General features: G+C 40.8%; 1 protein-coding gene across 2 annotated transcripts in view; it reads left to right on the top strand.

Annotated features, from left to right (window-relative positions):
- Positions 1–1,656: 1,656 nt before the first annotated feature.
- spns2 (SPNS lysolipid transporter 2, sphingosine-1-phosphate) overlaps positions 1,657–15,024 on the top strand; it is a 29,649-nt gene continuing 16,281 nt past the window's right edge. For both annotated transcript variants that reach the window (XM_010795842.1, XM_010795841.1), the window contains exons 1-7: positions 1,657–1,791; positions 5,375–5,526; positions 8,178–8,244; positions 10,748–10,887; positions 11,935–12,087; positions 12,374–12,563; positions 14,646–14,711. In XM_010795842.1, coding sequence (XP_010794144.1) covers positions 1,672–1,791; positions 5,375–5,526; positions 8,178–8,244; positions 10,748–10,887; positions 11,935–12,087; positions 12,374–12,563; positions 14,646–14,711 — 888 coding nt within the window. In that variant the 5' untranslated portion in view covers positions 1,657–1,671. The remainder of the gene's footprint in view (positions 1,792–5,374; positions 5,527–8,177; positions 8,245–10,747; positions 10,888–11,934; positions 12,088–12,373; positions 12,564–14,645; positions 14,712–15,024) is intronic.

Below are 15,024 nucleotides of genomic sequence, written 5' to 3' on the forward strand. Positions count from 1 at the left end.
ATCTTTAAATTTGTATCAAACCCTCATATCACATGTTCATAAAGTTATGCTTTGATCTGATTAATGCCCCCTTATCCTGTTGGTTGGCCTGAGAAGATGTGGGATGGTGATGTCTTATATAACCCCCACTCTCCATTTTTCTCTCATGTCTCTCCTCCCTTCCTCTTCTGTATGTTTATGCTGATGATGTGTCAAAACACTTCAGCCTGCCTCCCTTAGTGCTGTCAGGAGAGAAACATTTTGCCCTCTCCCCTCTGCAAAGACGCGGAACACAGTTTGAGACATTAAAGATTCAGCTTCTGTTTGGGTTGGTCCTCCTCATAAATATTGACTAAAAGCCCCGAGAACGAGGACTAGTTGTCCCCTCAGCTGCGGGGCAATTAGGGAGGAACATTTTTTAAAGCGCTTGTGTTCTTTCATGGGACATAAGTCTGGTTGGTTGTAAGAAATTAAGATGGAGGAATTATTTATGACCACAAGGCCACCGCAGTCCTCTGGTGCTGCTTTGTGATATATTGCTATTAATATCCTTGCATCTGTTGACTTTAATTGTAATTCCCGCAGAGTGATACATTAAATCCAGACATGTTTTTTTTAAATTCCCAAATAACTGATATAATAAAATCTAACTCCCTTTTTTAAGAGCTACTGTTTTTGGCCACTTTCCAAACTGTAGCTTTTCGAACAATCCACAATAAATATATCCCACTTGATCTCTTATATAAAAAAAAGATTAGGTAAATACAACATTAACCCTAGCTTTCCTCTAGTCATTTTTGACTGTGTAATCTACTTCATTTCCAACTGTCTTTTGTAATTTAAACTGATTTTCATCTCCATATTACTTATATTATGTTTTTTACAACTCCTGGTGAAAATATATTTCTGTCCTCGGTCAAAATATAACTTGCAGTTTTTTAAATAATCTCTAACAATCAACAACATACCTTATATGTCTAAAGCAAAGGCAGAAAGCCATAAATCAATATACTCGAGGTTTCCCATCAAGGGTCTATCGCTCTATTTCCACAAATCGAATCACTCACGACCCTCATCACCTTTCTCAGAGACATCCCTCAGTGCTGTATGATCTCTATCTAATATTCCCCTTGCTAGGTTTCGTGTAGTGTATGTCAGGTTATGAAGGATAATGGAATCCTAATTGGTTGTGTTGAATGGAGGTGTCCTCTGGCAGTCCTTCAGTGTGCCTCTGGCTGACTGCTATCACACAGTCAATCTGGACTGGGTCTCGGCCTCATAAGGGGACCTGAAAGCTGAAACACTTGTCTGGGTCCAGTTGGAATTCAAGTTATGTTTGTGGGTCAACCTGAAAGATAACACCCCCTTATCCCCGTAAAAAAAGAAAAAAGGGAATGGGATTTTTCTGGTTGATTTTGGATTAGGGCAGAAAATAAGCTCTATGGCAATCACAGGATACCCACAGTTTTTGTGAAGAAAGATAATCCTCACAAATGATTGAACACCACTTTTAAGATTTTTTAAGTGTATTGCCAGAAGTAAAAAGCATTTAATACTTGAAGCTGTAAATAGCTAAATGCAATACAAAGGCTGAGACACGTATGATTGCGTCTGTATTAGTAATTTTATGTCCCTATATGCAACTAATATTTTCTCTTCTCCTTCCTTTCCGCAGTCTTCATCTGCAGCTTCATGGTAGCGGCTCCCATCTTCGGTTACCTGGGCGACCGCTTCAACAGAAAGGTCATCCTGAGCTGTGGCATTTTCTTCTGGTCCATTGTTACTCTGTCCAGCTCCTTCATCAGCATAGAGGTATGACACTGCATGACAGAAAGTATGGCAGCACCAGAGCTGCAGTCTTATTCTATTAGGCAGCCGTCACTGTGACAAGCTAATTATTGTGTTATGATCTGGATATGCTTGATGTTAAGGCTAGTAAAAAAATGACAGGCTCCTTATGTTGAACACCCGCTTTGCCTTTGTAGACATTCTTTATGTCCCTCCCTCCCTCTCCCACTGGCAACTAGCCAATCAACTAATGAAAGCCCATGCCTCAGACTTGTCTCAATTACAACTCTTTAGAAGATAAGGCTCTGTTGTTTCACTGCCCCTTGACAAGTGGATTTAGATTGGATATCTCTATAAGTCCCTGTGCGCTGTTGAATGCATTAAACAATACAATTATTCCCGGAGTGGGGGGTGGGGTGTCCCGCCGTCACATTACAGTAAAAGGCTCTGTGCATGCGGCTCGGGTAGACCGAACCATTATACAGTCATGATGGACGGTCTCGATACAATTCTGACGATCTGAAGTCGCTCCACAGGGATGTGTGGCATTAAAAGCTACGTGAGTTACATGCGGCATGCGGCCTGTCTGCAGAGTAGTGTCATGAAGTCCCGCAGTGAGTAAGCCAAAGCTCTTCAGCCCAGAGCAGTTGAAGGGAACGACAGCTTGGAAAGGTCTCAGGATGTCCTTCTCCTTAAATACTCTATAGAATTGTCTGCTTGGAGACAAGATGGCAGCCATTCCCCAAGAAGGAAGTCAACTCATGCTGCTTATGGCTAAGATAAAAAATGAAGGGCCTCTTCCGCTCCAACAGATGCCACAAATGCCGCTGATTGCTGATGAGGAGATGGGATCCTCAGCTCCCGCAGTACTTTGCCCCCAACTTTAACTTTCCCCTTTGAGGCATAATCCTGAGAGTGACAATCAAATGGGACACGAGTAGATGGCTCTTATGCAACAGCTGTCGCCATGAGAGATGAAAGACATGACGTGTAATGAAATGTTAATGACCACTTACAACTGAGTCCTATCATTACGCATTTAAGACACTGTGGGGCATTTTTGAGTGATCTGCAGCAGACTCAGAGTTCAGATCTTATGTAACAGACATTTGCCAGTGCTTAAAAGCGAGATTCTACCCTTTTCTCTGCACGAGCACAACAGATTATACTCGTAAAATGATCACTTGCATGGCATTTGAAACACATTAGTGGAAGTCTATTTATAAATTCGTACCCAATGGAAACATGATTCATGTCATTAAATATTATCTATAAATAGGGTGAGACCAGGATAATGAATGTTACGGTCCAATCTCTCTGATTCATGACCCTATCAAGTCTATAAAATGTTACCTTCTATAGTCATCAAATTTGTCGAGTGTCAAGCCTTCTAGGCCTTATTAAAGAGATATAACGCATGCATTAAAATAAACTATCTATGTACGCTACAATTTGCATAGTGGTAAGAATTGTTTTCTAAAAAAAAAAAATCACTACCATTACAATCCCACTAAACGATGGGCCATTAAATAAGAAAATAGACTGACTGTAAATCATTCAAAACAATGTGACAAACAGAAAGACATACAGCAGGGAGAGCTCAGCTGTGATCAATCATGAAAACAGTGGCTCCCACATAAAAGAAGAAACAAACAATTTAAAGAGAAAGTTCTCTGCAAAATCAAAATAGACTACACATTTGTTAGTTTTTTTCTGTAGTGCTATTTATCAATCTAGATTTTTTTGGTGTAAGGTTCTGTATGTGGGAGGTATTGATTATAGAGATGTCTGCCTTCTCTCCAATATAATGGAGCTCGATGGCACCCGGCCTGGTGCCCAGAGCACCAAAGAAATTGATTTGAAAAACTCAACAGCAATGTCTCTTTCATAAAAACATGCCCAGTTACTTAAGATAATCCACAATACCTGCTGTGAGCAGTTTAATGCAGGAACTAGCAAGCTAGCAAACTACAGCTGTTAGGCTAGCCCAGTGTTGCTAGGTGAGATAGCCATATGCTTCCATTCATCTGCGTAGTGAGACACTTCATGAGTGTAATTTGGTAAAAAATCAAATGGAAGAAACTGCTCACAACAGGGTTTATAGATTACATTAAAAAGCAGCGTCATGATTTTGAGAATAAAACATTGTTGTATTGTTGCGCATTGAACACTGGGCGCCATTTAGTAGTCTTGGAGAAAAGGCAGACATCTTTATGGCCGATATCTCCAACTCACACCAAAAACATTTATATTGATAAATGGCACTACAAGTAAGAGGAAAAATATGTTTTCTTGGATTTGGGGGAAGATCTTCCTTTAAGGCAAATGAAAAACAATTAAACAATAGGTGTAAATACCACAGCGGAGGATATTTATTTATATCTTAAATAGGAGGTATTTGTGTGTGTATTGTAGTCTCCAGTGCATGTTTGATGGCTGTGTGTATGACCCCATGACATGTTGTCACATCCACCAGCGTGAAGCCTCTATTGTCGGCTGAGAGCTCGGGTCAGCAGGGATCACCGTTTCTGCTCTGCGACCTACAGCACCATCATCAATCTCTTTTAACTGCTGACAAACCCTACAGTGGTACACCTCACCACGCTCCATCATGGCACACTCTCACATTATTAGGTCCCACATTGAGCATTTTTTAGGTGGAAATATAAACATTTCCTCCGTAATGTAAGGAAATAATAATGTAAGAAAATCTACGAAAGCTACCAAGTGAAAGTAATACAGTGTCCCTTTACTGAAACATTAACAAATTGCACTAGTTCTACATGAATCTAATAATAATCATGGGACTAATGGAAAAAATCAAGGGCCAATATTTGCAGGATGAGTCATTCCATCCAGGTTGTACAGGAACCAGATTACTATGTATCTTCACAAGCAGATATACCAGAGTCTGTATCCAGTGAGTAGTGGTTTCCATGGAGACAGTTAACAATCCAGCTGCCTACACAAGTGCCCCCGCCAGTGTGCATGCTCTTATTAAAGTCTTTTAAGTATTCATCTTTTCATTTATCACTTTATTACCTCTGATGGACGATAATATGCCATGCTAATTCAATACAGCTAAATTGATTACACATTAAAATGCTAATGTGAAGCTACTTGACAATTTCATTAGGTACATTTATTTTTGGTTAACCAAAGATAATCTCCTTAACATTTTAGACCAAGTGCAACAACATTTTGGATGTCTTGATATATGACAATAGGCAATATGTTTGCCTTGTTGAAAAAGGGTGAATGTCTAAGGATAACATGGAAAAATATTAAATGTAGCCAGGAGATCATGAAAGACTGCATAAGACTGCAAAGAATATTTTTACCAATATATTTCTACCTCTGATTATCTTATAAATAATCTCCTAGAGAGTCAGACGATATGACCACATGGGAATTTGTACACCTGCTTAGTATTTTAGGAGTATAGGAGTATAGGTAGACTTAGACCGTCTACACTGTGCTACACTGAAACTTTTCTTAGGAAAAATATTTCCGACAAAGATAAATAGCCGTTGGGTATTTGACAGTGTGCTCTGACTCTGAGCTTCATAACATAACTGATATTTTTTTTTTCTTTTTCTCTCTGCAGTACTACTGGCTGTTTGTGCTCTCCAGAGGCCTGGTGGGTATCGGAGAGTCCAGCTACTCCTCCATCTCTCCCACCATCATAGGAGACCTGTTCAATAACAACAGCCGCACCATGATGCTCTCTGTCTTCTACCTGGCCATCCCACTGGGAAGGTAAGTGCCAGACAGATACCGGAGAACCACATTTCTATATTTAGAGGTGTTCCTGTAGACATTTTATGAAACTATAGCTTAGTGCTTTCATCCAATCCAGCAGGTTCTTTACATGTTAAATCCAAAGGAGAATGAGCATCGACAATTTAAATTAGCCTCACATAGAAAAAGGTCAGGCTAGCTCCTATCTGGCTCTTTATTTTCTCGTGACACACAAAGAGCCCTCTGCAGAAAGAAAAGTAGAACTTACAATTGGCTGTGTGAAGCTTAAAGGAGGACGAGAGGCTTTTTGGGTTGTGGCGTGGGGCTGTGAGAGTATAGGTATTATTAAGCTCAAATCCCCTGCCTTTTCAGTTTATTCAATCAGAAAGAGGGCCACAGGGAAAAAACAAACAAAGCCAAGTAATAAAAGATGAATGTACCGGTGGATGCCACTTGAGGTTTATCGTTTTATACAGTGCCTAACAGTATGTGTCTGAGCAGCAGCATCCTGCAGTGTTTTCCAGCTCCTGCACGCAGGATCACAGACAAGGACATTTTAAGTAAATAGGGGATATGCTGCTCTGTAGATTGTTAACATAAAAATTGGTTGGCAACTTCCAATTAGTTGCATTGTTAAATAATAGGTTGATTATTTTCTTGATTAATTAATGAGTTAGAAAATGGCGTTCAGTGTTTCCTTGAAGCTCAACTTGATGCCCACAAATGTTTTGACCAAAACACAAAGACTTTCATTTTTTTGTAACTGAAGAGTAAAGAAACCTGCTAATATTTACATTAAAGAATCTGTAATCAGAGAATGTTGAAATGTATTTCTACTCAAACCATTTAATAAATTACATAGATGGCAATTCATGTAATAATTTACCACAAATCAATAAATCATTGCCGCTTCTATTGGCTGATTCGAGACAGTTGGACAAAAAAGGATGTGAAGTCTAAACTGAGTGGTTGTGTAATGCCAAAATGTTTGGGTCACAGTAAACTACCCAGCAACAGAGACAATAGAAGGTGAAAGAGTGGGCCTCAGTAAAGTGCATTCAAACATCCTATCCAGTCTCCCACTTGTTTGTACCAAGGTTGTTATGACCGTTTCCAGGAAATGACCTCAGGAATTAGACCGGATTCACAGGAAATGGATTCCCCTGCTCTCCCTTTCCCCCCATAATTTAAACTTGGCCACAGAGACAGCTTTCTGTGCCGCGCCGGTGCTTGATCTAAGCATATTTTTCATGCTCCAGTTTTATTGTGGCTGTTGAACTTTCCAAACACTCTCTGGGTCGACCCTGATAAGATTAGCTGTTAGTCACCTACTGGAAATATCATATGCTGTCTGAGCCCATTTATACTGCTGTGTTATTTTTGGAGATCTAATCATGGAAGCAGACTGTTTCCCCTTTGCTCTGTGTGTGCATGTTAAGCCAGTTAAACATGTTTTGGCCATTTAGCAGCCACTGCTGATAAGAACCCACTGTTAAGTCACATTTGCTTTTTATCTGGTTAAATAAAGGTTACATTTAAAAAAAATGGAAAACAGCACCTCCTGAGGCACTGACTGCACATGCAGAGAAACAGGTTCTCTGAAAAATCAGGAAGTCTGACTGACTTTTACTGGCTATTTCTACCTAAGGTACTACAATAGGGTGGGTGACAAATATAGAGGGAAAACCACATGAAATGTCTAGGTATTTCGCTACTACATCTTTAGTATTTGAGGTAAAGGAACACCATATTTTTTAAAGATACTCCCTCATTTGGTTTTATGATTGCGGTCAGGTGGGCTGGCACTAAAAATGAAAAGTCTAGTAAAGCCTTTTTTTTGTCCAACTGTTTTAAATACGAAAAAGGCAGTTTATTATCACATAAAACAAAGACATGTAGGAAATAGCAAGCTGGAATCAGATTATAATTGTTGCTTTAATAACGACTAAGATGAAATAGTTCAGGTTATACTTTCAAAGACGGATTAGATCTGTACTGTATTGTTGTGTTGAAATTATGACCACAGAGTTAGCTATCTGTCCTTTACTCTACAAATCCTCTTTGTCCTTTAAATGCTGATGCTATCCAGCAGTGGAGGCTTATCACAGCATTAGGAGCGCTTTATCTGATCAGATCTGGCAACATTTTCCTCAAAGCATTTAACTGCTATGTCCCTGTATGACGCACAAGACACACTTAAACTCAAGTAAAATGTGGTAGAATTCAATAACACTGTGACAACACACAGCCTCTAGCCTTCTGACAATTACTGGAGCGCTCTGTTGGCTCGTGGGCGGTACCTTTGCACCTGCATTTTGTGCACGAATCACACTTCCGTAAATATACCAACGAGATAAGTAGCTACCGGTGCTTTGATCAGTTAATAATAATAAATAATAATAATAATGCATTTATTTTACAAGGCGCCTTTCAAGGCACTCAAGGTCGCCGTACAACAAGGTTAAAAACAGTTTTTTTTACAAACATAGTTAAAATTAAGTTCATCACTGTCATAAGCCCTCCATGTCAAGCAACCAAACACTCGCCGCAAACAAAAAGGATATAGGCAGATGTGGATTATGGGCTCATTTACTTTATATACTGTGTACTGGGTGAAGCAGGTTATGAGCTATTTATATAATGTGTTGTGTCTTTCTGTCTCTCTGCAGTGGGTTGGGCTACATCCTGGGCTCCAGTGCCAAGATGGCTGCAGGAGACTGGCACTGGGCACTGAGGGTAAGGTCATCCTCCAACACTGCACACAAACATGGACACAACTTTAGACAGATGAAGAGCCCCTCCTGCAGGGCTCGGCACTGAGGACTGTCTTGGATCTGGGGTCAGAGAGGTCGGTGGTGGCAGTAGCACCTCCGGGAGGGGGGGGGACAGCCCTGACATTGTAGGGAAGTGACAGAGCAGAGAGAGCTCAAGGCTCTCACATACATCCACATCATCAGCAGCTCAGCCTCCAGCCTCCTACAAAACCCTTTCTAAAATCAAATCAAAAAAATGAAACATCAAACTCACTCAACGTCACCTTATGTCAAGCTAAAAGGCTGTGTTTGTGTAATGTTTTTCCGTCCTGATCCTAAAGCGGATTTGCGTAATGTTAAGTTACGCTGTGCTAATTAACATTAGTGCTTAGGTTAGCTCTAAGTATGTTGCTTTAATAATTTAAAACATGTGTTTTGTTTGTTACACTATGTCCGTAATAGGTTGAGTTTTACGTCACCAGCTTACTATTGCCTCTTCAACAGTCTATTTTTTAAACAAAAGAGAACAATGGAGTCCATGGGTGGGAAATGACGCATTTCAGGAACAGATGCTTTTCAAAGAGCGCAAAAATCCTTTGCAACAAATAGCCTACATACTGTATGTTGCCAAAAAGGCACCAACCTAGTATGAAGACACATTTTTTATTCATACTGGCTCAACATTGAGATGGTTCCATTTTAATTAAAGGCTGATTCAAGCTCTCAAGAAAATGTATCTGAAGAAAATTGGTGAGATTTCCAACCTTGATAAGGTATTGCTTTAACAAAAAATCCATATTGGACAGTTGTTGTTATTTTTGCAGTAGCACACTTACTGCATACTTAAAAGCAGACATAAGTGTTAAATCAGGACCATAAATAACTGTTGTCATAGCATTTCTTTACAAGGACTCCAATGAGTAGGCCTACCTGAGACAAAGCGCTTAGAGACATACCAGCAGTAATGGAGAGCACCAATGAACGGTCTAACGGGACTCCCCAGGAGCAGCCGACTTTGGGGTCAGCTTTTAAAAATCCTAAAAACAAAGTATGACCTGTATCTCATGAACCGACATTTTAAAGGAAGACATTAAACATTCCCTCAGCATGGCGTGGAGGAAGGGATTCCTGGAAGTGACAGCTCCCTAGATTTAAGGAAACAGGACACACGTCCATTTCTTCTTGTCTTTGTGGGGTATTAAAAAAAACAAAGAGCGGGGTAGTTTGTTCCACAGCAGCCACAATGACATTCCAATAAAACAATCTCAAAGCCAATGAATCACTGGTGTGGCATGTAGAGGAAAACAAATACCAAGACATGAAACAGATTCTGTGAGGCGGTATCCTGCTTTAAGGAAAAAAACACTGCAGCGCTTCCGTTTGTTTTTGCCCAACATGTTCCAGCTACCTTGTTTTGCGAAATGTAGTCGATAAGAAAGAATAGTGAGGGGTGCATAGATACAGTATGAGGAGCAGGAGAGGGCAGCAGCTAACTTGTTTGATTGCCAACCATCCATGCAGGGAGTGTCTAATGGGCCCTGTGGGAGTGGGGGTCAAAGATCACAGACTTCTGGTGTCTTGATGAGGGGACATGAGTGCAAAACGTGTGCAAAGCAAATATTAATTTTATTTCAAATGAGCCCGCTTTGTTTCTTCCATTAGGCTGCCTCTCGCTGAAAGCATATTATAATACGCCGATGTGGATCCAATTAAGTTGCTCCACACAAGTAGAAGGAGAAAGGAGACATTATAGGAAAGGAAATTATCAGTGCTGTGTTATCCCGCACCTGAGACCTTACCCACTGCATTGAACCGCATAATCAGCAATGTTATGAGCCACATCAAACTCAGAATTACTCCCTCGGTGGAAAACCAGTGCACACATACACACATCTACACACACACACATTTTACTGTACCCCAGTAATTGTGCATATAAATGGATTTTATAAGCTATAATAATATAAAATGATGAATATCCCTGGCAGATTAAATTGTTTGGTTTTTTGTGAGCAATTTTTATTACTCTACCAAATCCTCCCCCACACATCCCATCCTGCTTTGTGTCCTCCACACAGACACACACATGCACAAACATGCTACCTCATAAAGGATGGTAGTGAACATAATAGCAGGTGGCCACTTATAAAGGGTTTCACCTTGGTGCAGAGCTCACAAAGCAGCTTTCAAAGCCCAAAAGCTCTTCTTGAGTCTTGAATGCTGATGCACACAGAAAAAAGCCCCCCCCCCACACACACATAAATGCACAACAGAGTAAGCAGAGGGAATGTTCTCGGCTCCAAATGGCTTGTATAGGATGTCAGGCGTATCGGCAAACAGTGGACTTCCATTCAGATTGCAAACACACTTTTCTTTGTCCTGAATCTCATGTCTGCCCCCCTCTCAACCACACACACTGTGAACATCATGTCAGGGAGATGTGTTAATACGATCCAAAGCCTCATATGTCTTTCTTGCCCTGATAGGTGTCCCCAGCATTAGGAATCATGGCAGGAACTCTCATCCTGCTCTTCGTACCCGAGCCAAAGAGAGGCACCCCTGACGAGATGGGATACATCAAGACCCGCACCTCCTGGCTCTGTGACATGAAGGCACTCGCCAAGAAGTAAGGCCGACTATCCCTTTTAGAGAACATACAAGGTTTAGGAGGTATTGACCTGTTAACCTGTTCAGAGATTAGGCCCTAACATCGTCTATTTTACCCCAATAGATCAAATACTCTATAGCCAGGCATGCAAAAAAGAAAATTCTTCACATTTTGAATATGAATCATTACATATTTGATCTTTTGTACAGGAGTTTTTGTTTTGTATACAAATTGGATTAGTCCATTAAATATTTAGTCAATCATCATCAAATTAATCAACTATTTTGATCATTTAAAGGAATACTTCCACCTCAAATTATATTTTTGTATCATTTACTCACCCCATTTAACCTTGAATCCTTAAAGAAGACTTTGTTTTTCTCGCAAAGTTGATTATTTGATCAATGTACTTAAGGATAAGTATTCTCTTAAGTCATTCAAAATGCTGAACATTAGCTGAATCCAACTTCTCAACTGTTTAACACAGTTGTTCTTTTTATTGAACACGCTTATTACATAAACACATTCACTCCTGGTTAGCCTATACTAGCCATTAGAGGCATAGGAATGTCTACACAGGACACAGTGAACCAGTATCATTCACTCAGCAGCTCTCTGCAATACTGCTGAACTGTGAAGGCACTTTGCACCCTGGACACTGTAGGCCCTTGTTATTATATGACCTGCGGGCTAGACTTCTTTAAGAAATGTTATAAACTCTACTGAGATGTTGCCATGTACATTTATGAGAGCTCAGTACGACTTTTAGCTTTACACAGTCTTCCACATTCACAACCAATGGAAAGTGTTAAGTGTTATTGTTGTCTCCTGAGTAAAACTGTCAACCTTAGCTGCATATGATTTCAGCACCAGAGCTGCTTTAAATTCAAATATTCTCACCTGCAAGATAATGCTTATCTTGTATAACCTCCCTTTTATCAGATGGGATTTACAAAGAGATAGAGACGGAGAGAGTGTGACAGAAAACAGTCGCTTGTTTATGTTTGCCTTTTGTGAGCCAAGATAATCACTTGTTCTAATGGCTTTGTTTCTTTGTCTGGCTAGTCGGAGCTACGTGTTCTCCTCCCTGGCATCCTCCTCGGTGTCCTTTGCCACTGGTGCGTTTGGTATGTGGATCCCTGTGTACCTGGCCAGAGCTCAGGTGGTCCAGAAGACGGCAGAGCCCTGCACCAAGGGGATTTGCAGCAGCACAGACAGGTGAGAGGTTAATGACTAAACACATTAGACAGGCTTTGAAGTCACTGGTGTAATGTGAAACCTAGTAAAAGAGAAAGATAACCAGTATTGTGTTCACAGCTGGATGACCTGGAATGAACTACAAAAGAGATATAGCTGTACAGTCTAGTTCATCTACAGGGAAAAACGCATATAAGATCACGGTTAAAACAGCTGCTTGCTAACTGAAACTTCCTTTGAGTGATTGTCTACAAACTTGCATGGAATATATGTTTAATAACAGTCTCTTCTCTGCTCTCCTGCCCAGCTTCATCTTCGGGGCGATCACCTGTGTGACGGGTCTGCTGGGCGTGGTCATCGGGGCGGTCACCACGCGCCTGTGCCGCCAGAAGACAGAGCGAGCCGACCCGCTGGTGTGCGCTGTCAGCATGCTGGGCTCGGCCATCTTTATCTGCCTCATCTTCGTCGTGGCCAAGAAGAGCATTATAGGAGCCTATGTAAGACTCACTGTAACTATTCTGTGTATAATATGTGTGACAGAGGAACTTTAATCAAACAATGGAGAGGGGTTGTAATAAGGACACATTTTGCTTTCTTATTTCCAAGAATCAACAGTGCCTCAGTGAGAAATGGCCCTCTACAAAGAGTGATTATGTTAATTAAGGATTCGCCTCTGAGGCTGAGAATTAAAAGGGAAAGTCTGGTATCCAATCTAACAAGAGAAGGCTTAGTTAAAGCTCATCAGGTGGAATACAACATGTTAAAGACACCTTGCCTAATGCCAGATCCTCTCAGGCCCACAGGCAGTGAGTGGGTGTCGCTCCTCATAATGAATAGTGTAATTGAAGGTTAGACTCAGACAGCCTCAGGAGCCGCTGCAGGTAGCTGAGGCTCATACCTCATCCAGCCAAAAGTTAAAAGTCACAGGCTAATGCCCAGAGCGCGTGAAAGTCTGATTGCCTTGTGAAGCAGGAAAGGGTGCAACTTAAAAAACCCTGCCCTGAAACAATGCACTCCGAGCTAAGCACCAATTTTCTCACTCTTATCAGAGACATGGGAATAGGAACTGACTCTCAACAACTTGGGCGGTAATACTGCTGGAAACTGGAAAAGATGGAAAATATTTCCCTGCGTGTAAAGGAACTTGCTAACCTTGGCATGCTTGAACCCTGACTTCCTTGCTGTATATGTGAGGTGTGTTCAAGTATGTAATCTTATCTTGGACAATGTCTGTTTATATAGGAATGCGATAACATGCCATTTCAGTCAACAAAGCAGTATTAAATAATAACCTTATTAACTAATTGGAGAATGCTGGTGGAAACAGATTTTTAACAAAGTAGCTACTAAATGATAAATGACTTACTTAACTGATGATTTTAATTTAATAAGTTCAAATATGAACTCAGATAAGATCAAAAGCCCACATTTATTTAGTGTTTGACTGAAGAATGATTTGAGACATGAGGTGCTGAAATGTCCATATTCATTAATTAAATAATTACAGATCCGTCCAACATTATTTTATATATAATATATTAATCTTCTTATTAACACATTTGGGAAAGATTTTTGCTATTAGATTTAGCAATAAGGGTTAGCCGATTATAGCCCCTTAGTATTGAGATAAGTAAAGAGATCTTTTTCAAACAAGTGTAATAGAAGTTCAATCAAACAGGCTGTAACTTTTAAAAGGTTGCCTTCTTCTCAGACTAATCTACTGTAAACTATCAAATGATCGTACAGTACAGCAGCAGTTGTAAGTGATCAGCTCAGGTTTCATGGCGAAGCACCGACAGATGTGCCATGTTATAAAGCGTGACGCGGCTGTAACCAGCGACCCTTCGCAGCTGTTGTCTCGTCAACACACGAGCTAATCTGAGGAAAGGCCGGGCTTCTCTCTTCTGAGGGGCAACACGTCGGTCACGGTGTCTGGTTCGCAGCTCTCAGGACAGACTTGTCTAAATCTCCTCCGTCAGACTCCCTCTGTAGCTTTATGTGTTGTACTGTAGATCTGGCCCACTGGCAGAGGGGTTATTCCCCTGCAGGAAACACACATAAACCTCCCGTAGTAATCCGTACCAGACGAAACCTTGCAATACAGACATACACAGAGATTCCACTGCAACCAAATCCCTCTGGGTCTGTTTCTAAGAAAGCAACACTAGCTGGCACCGACCCGTGTATATACAGTACCCTACATGCACAAATAGTTCAGTGTATATCCAATCCATCATGTTATTTAAAGTTGCTGTCCCACCCATTCAGAAGTGGAACATAAATTCAAATAGTGCAGCTGGATCTAAACTTAGGAAGTGTTCAAATATTTCCTTACAAGAATAAACAATCCTTATCATCCTATGGTGTTTTTCAGCTCGTGGGCCTGAAATGAAGGCCTTCATGTATAATTGGGTCACAGCATAATAACATGTTTGTAAACAACAGCAACCGAAGCACTTTTATTCAGCAGAGGATCCCCACACGCAATGCTGCACAACACCTCAAAGTCTGGTTACCAGTCCTTTGTGCAGTCTTAATTAGCACCTCTAAATGGACCATTCTTTTTCTGCTTCATTTAGGTTTGCATCTTCATAGGAGAGACGCTGCTTTTCCTAAACTGGGCCATTACGGCGGATATTTTAATGGTAAGTACTGGAAACCTATACCTATATAGTGGGTCACTGGAAATTCCCGCAAAAAATGGCAGTCATCCAATCAGTCAGTTTTGATAATTATGTAAGTGGGCTACAGTTTTGGTGGGGGATGATAATTACTGTCTGATTGATTGAAACACTGCTCATGGAAACAAAAAGGGGAGCCCCTTCTCTCGTGTATGGTTTGGTATCTTGTGAAGGGAAGACTTAGACTTTCAGTAAGGTGTACCAACCAGTGCCTGCATTTGTAATCAGTTTGGAGACTGGGGTGAGTATGTAGAGAAAGAGATAGACTCTGACTGAC

The sequence above is a fragment of the Notothenia coriiceps genome, unplaced genomic scaffold (assembly GCF_000735185.1).
Source record: "Notothenia coriiceps isolate Sejong01 unplaced genomic scaffold, NC01 NC01_scaffold00037250, whole genome shotgun sequence".
Classification (NCBI taxonomy): domain Eukaryota; kingdom Metazoa; phylum Chordata; class Actinopteri; order Perciformes; family Nototheniidae; genus Notothenia; species Notothenia coriiceps.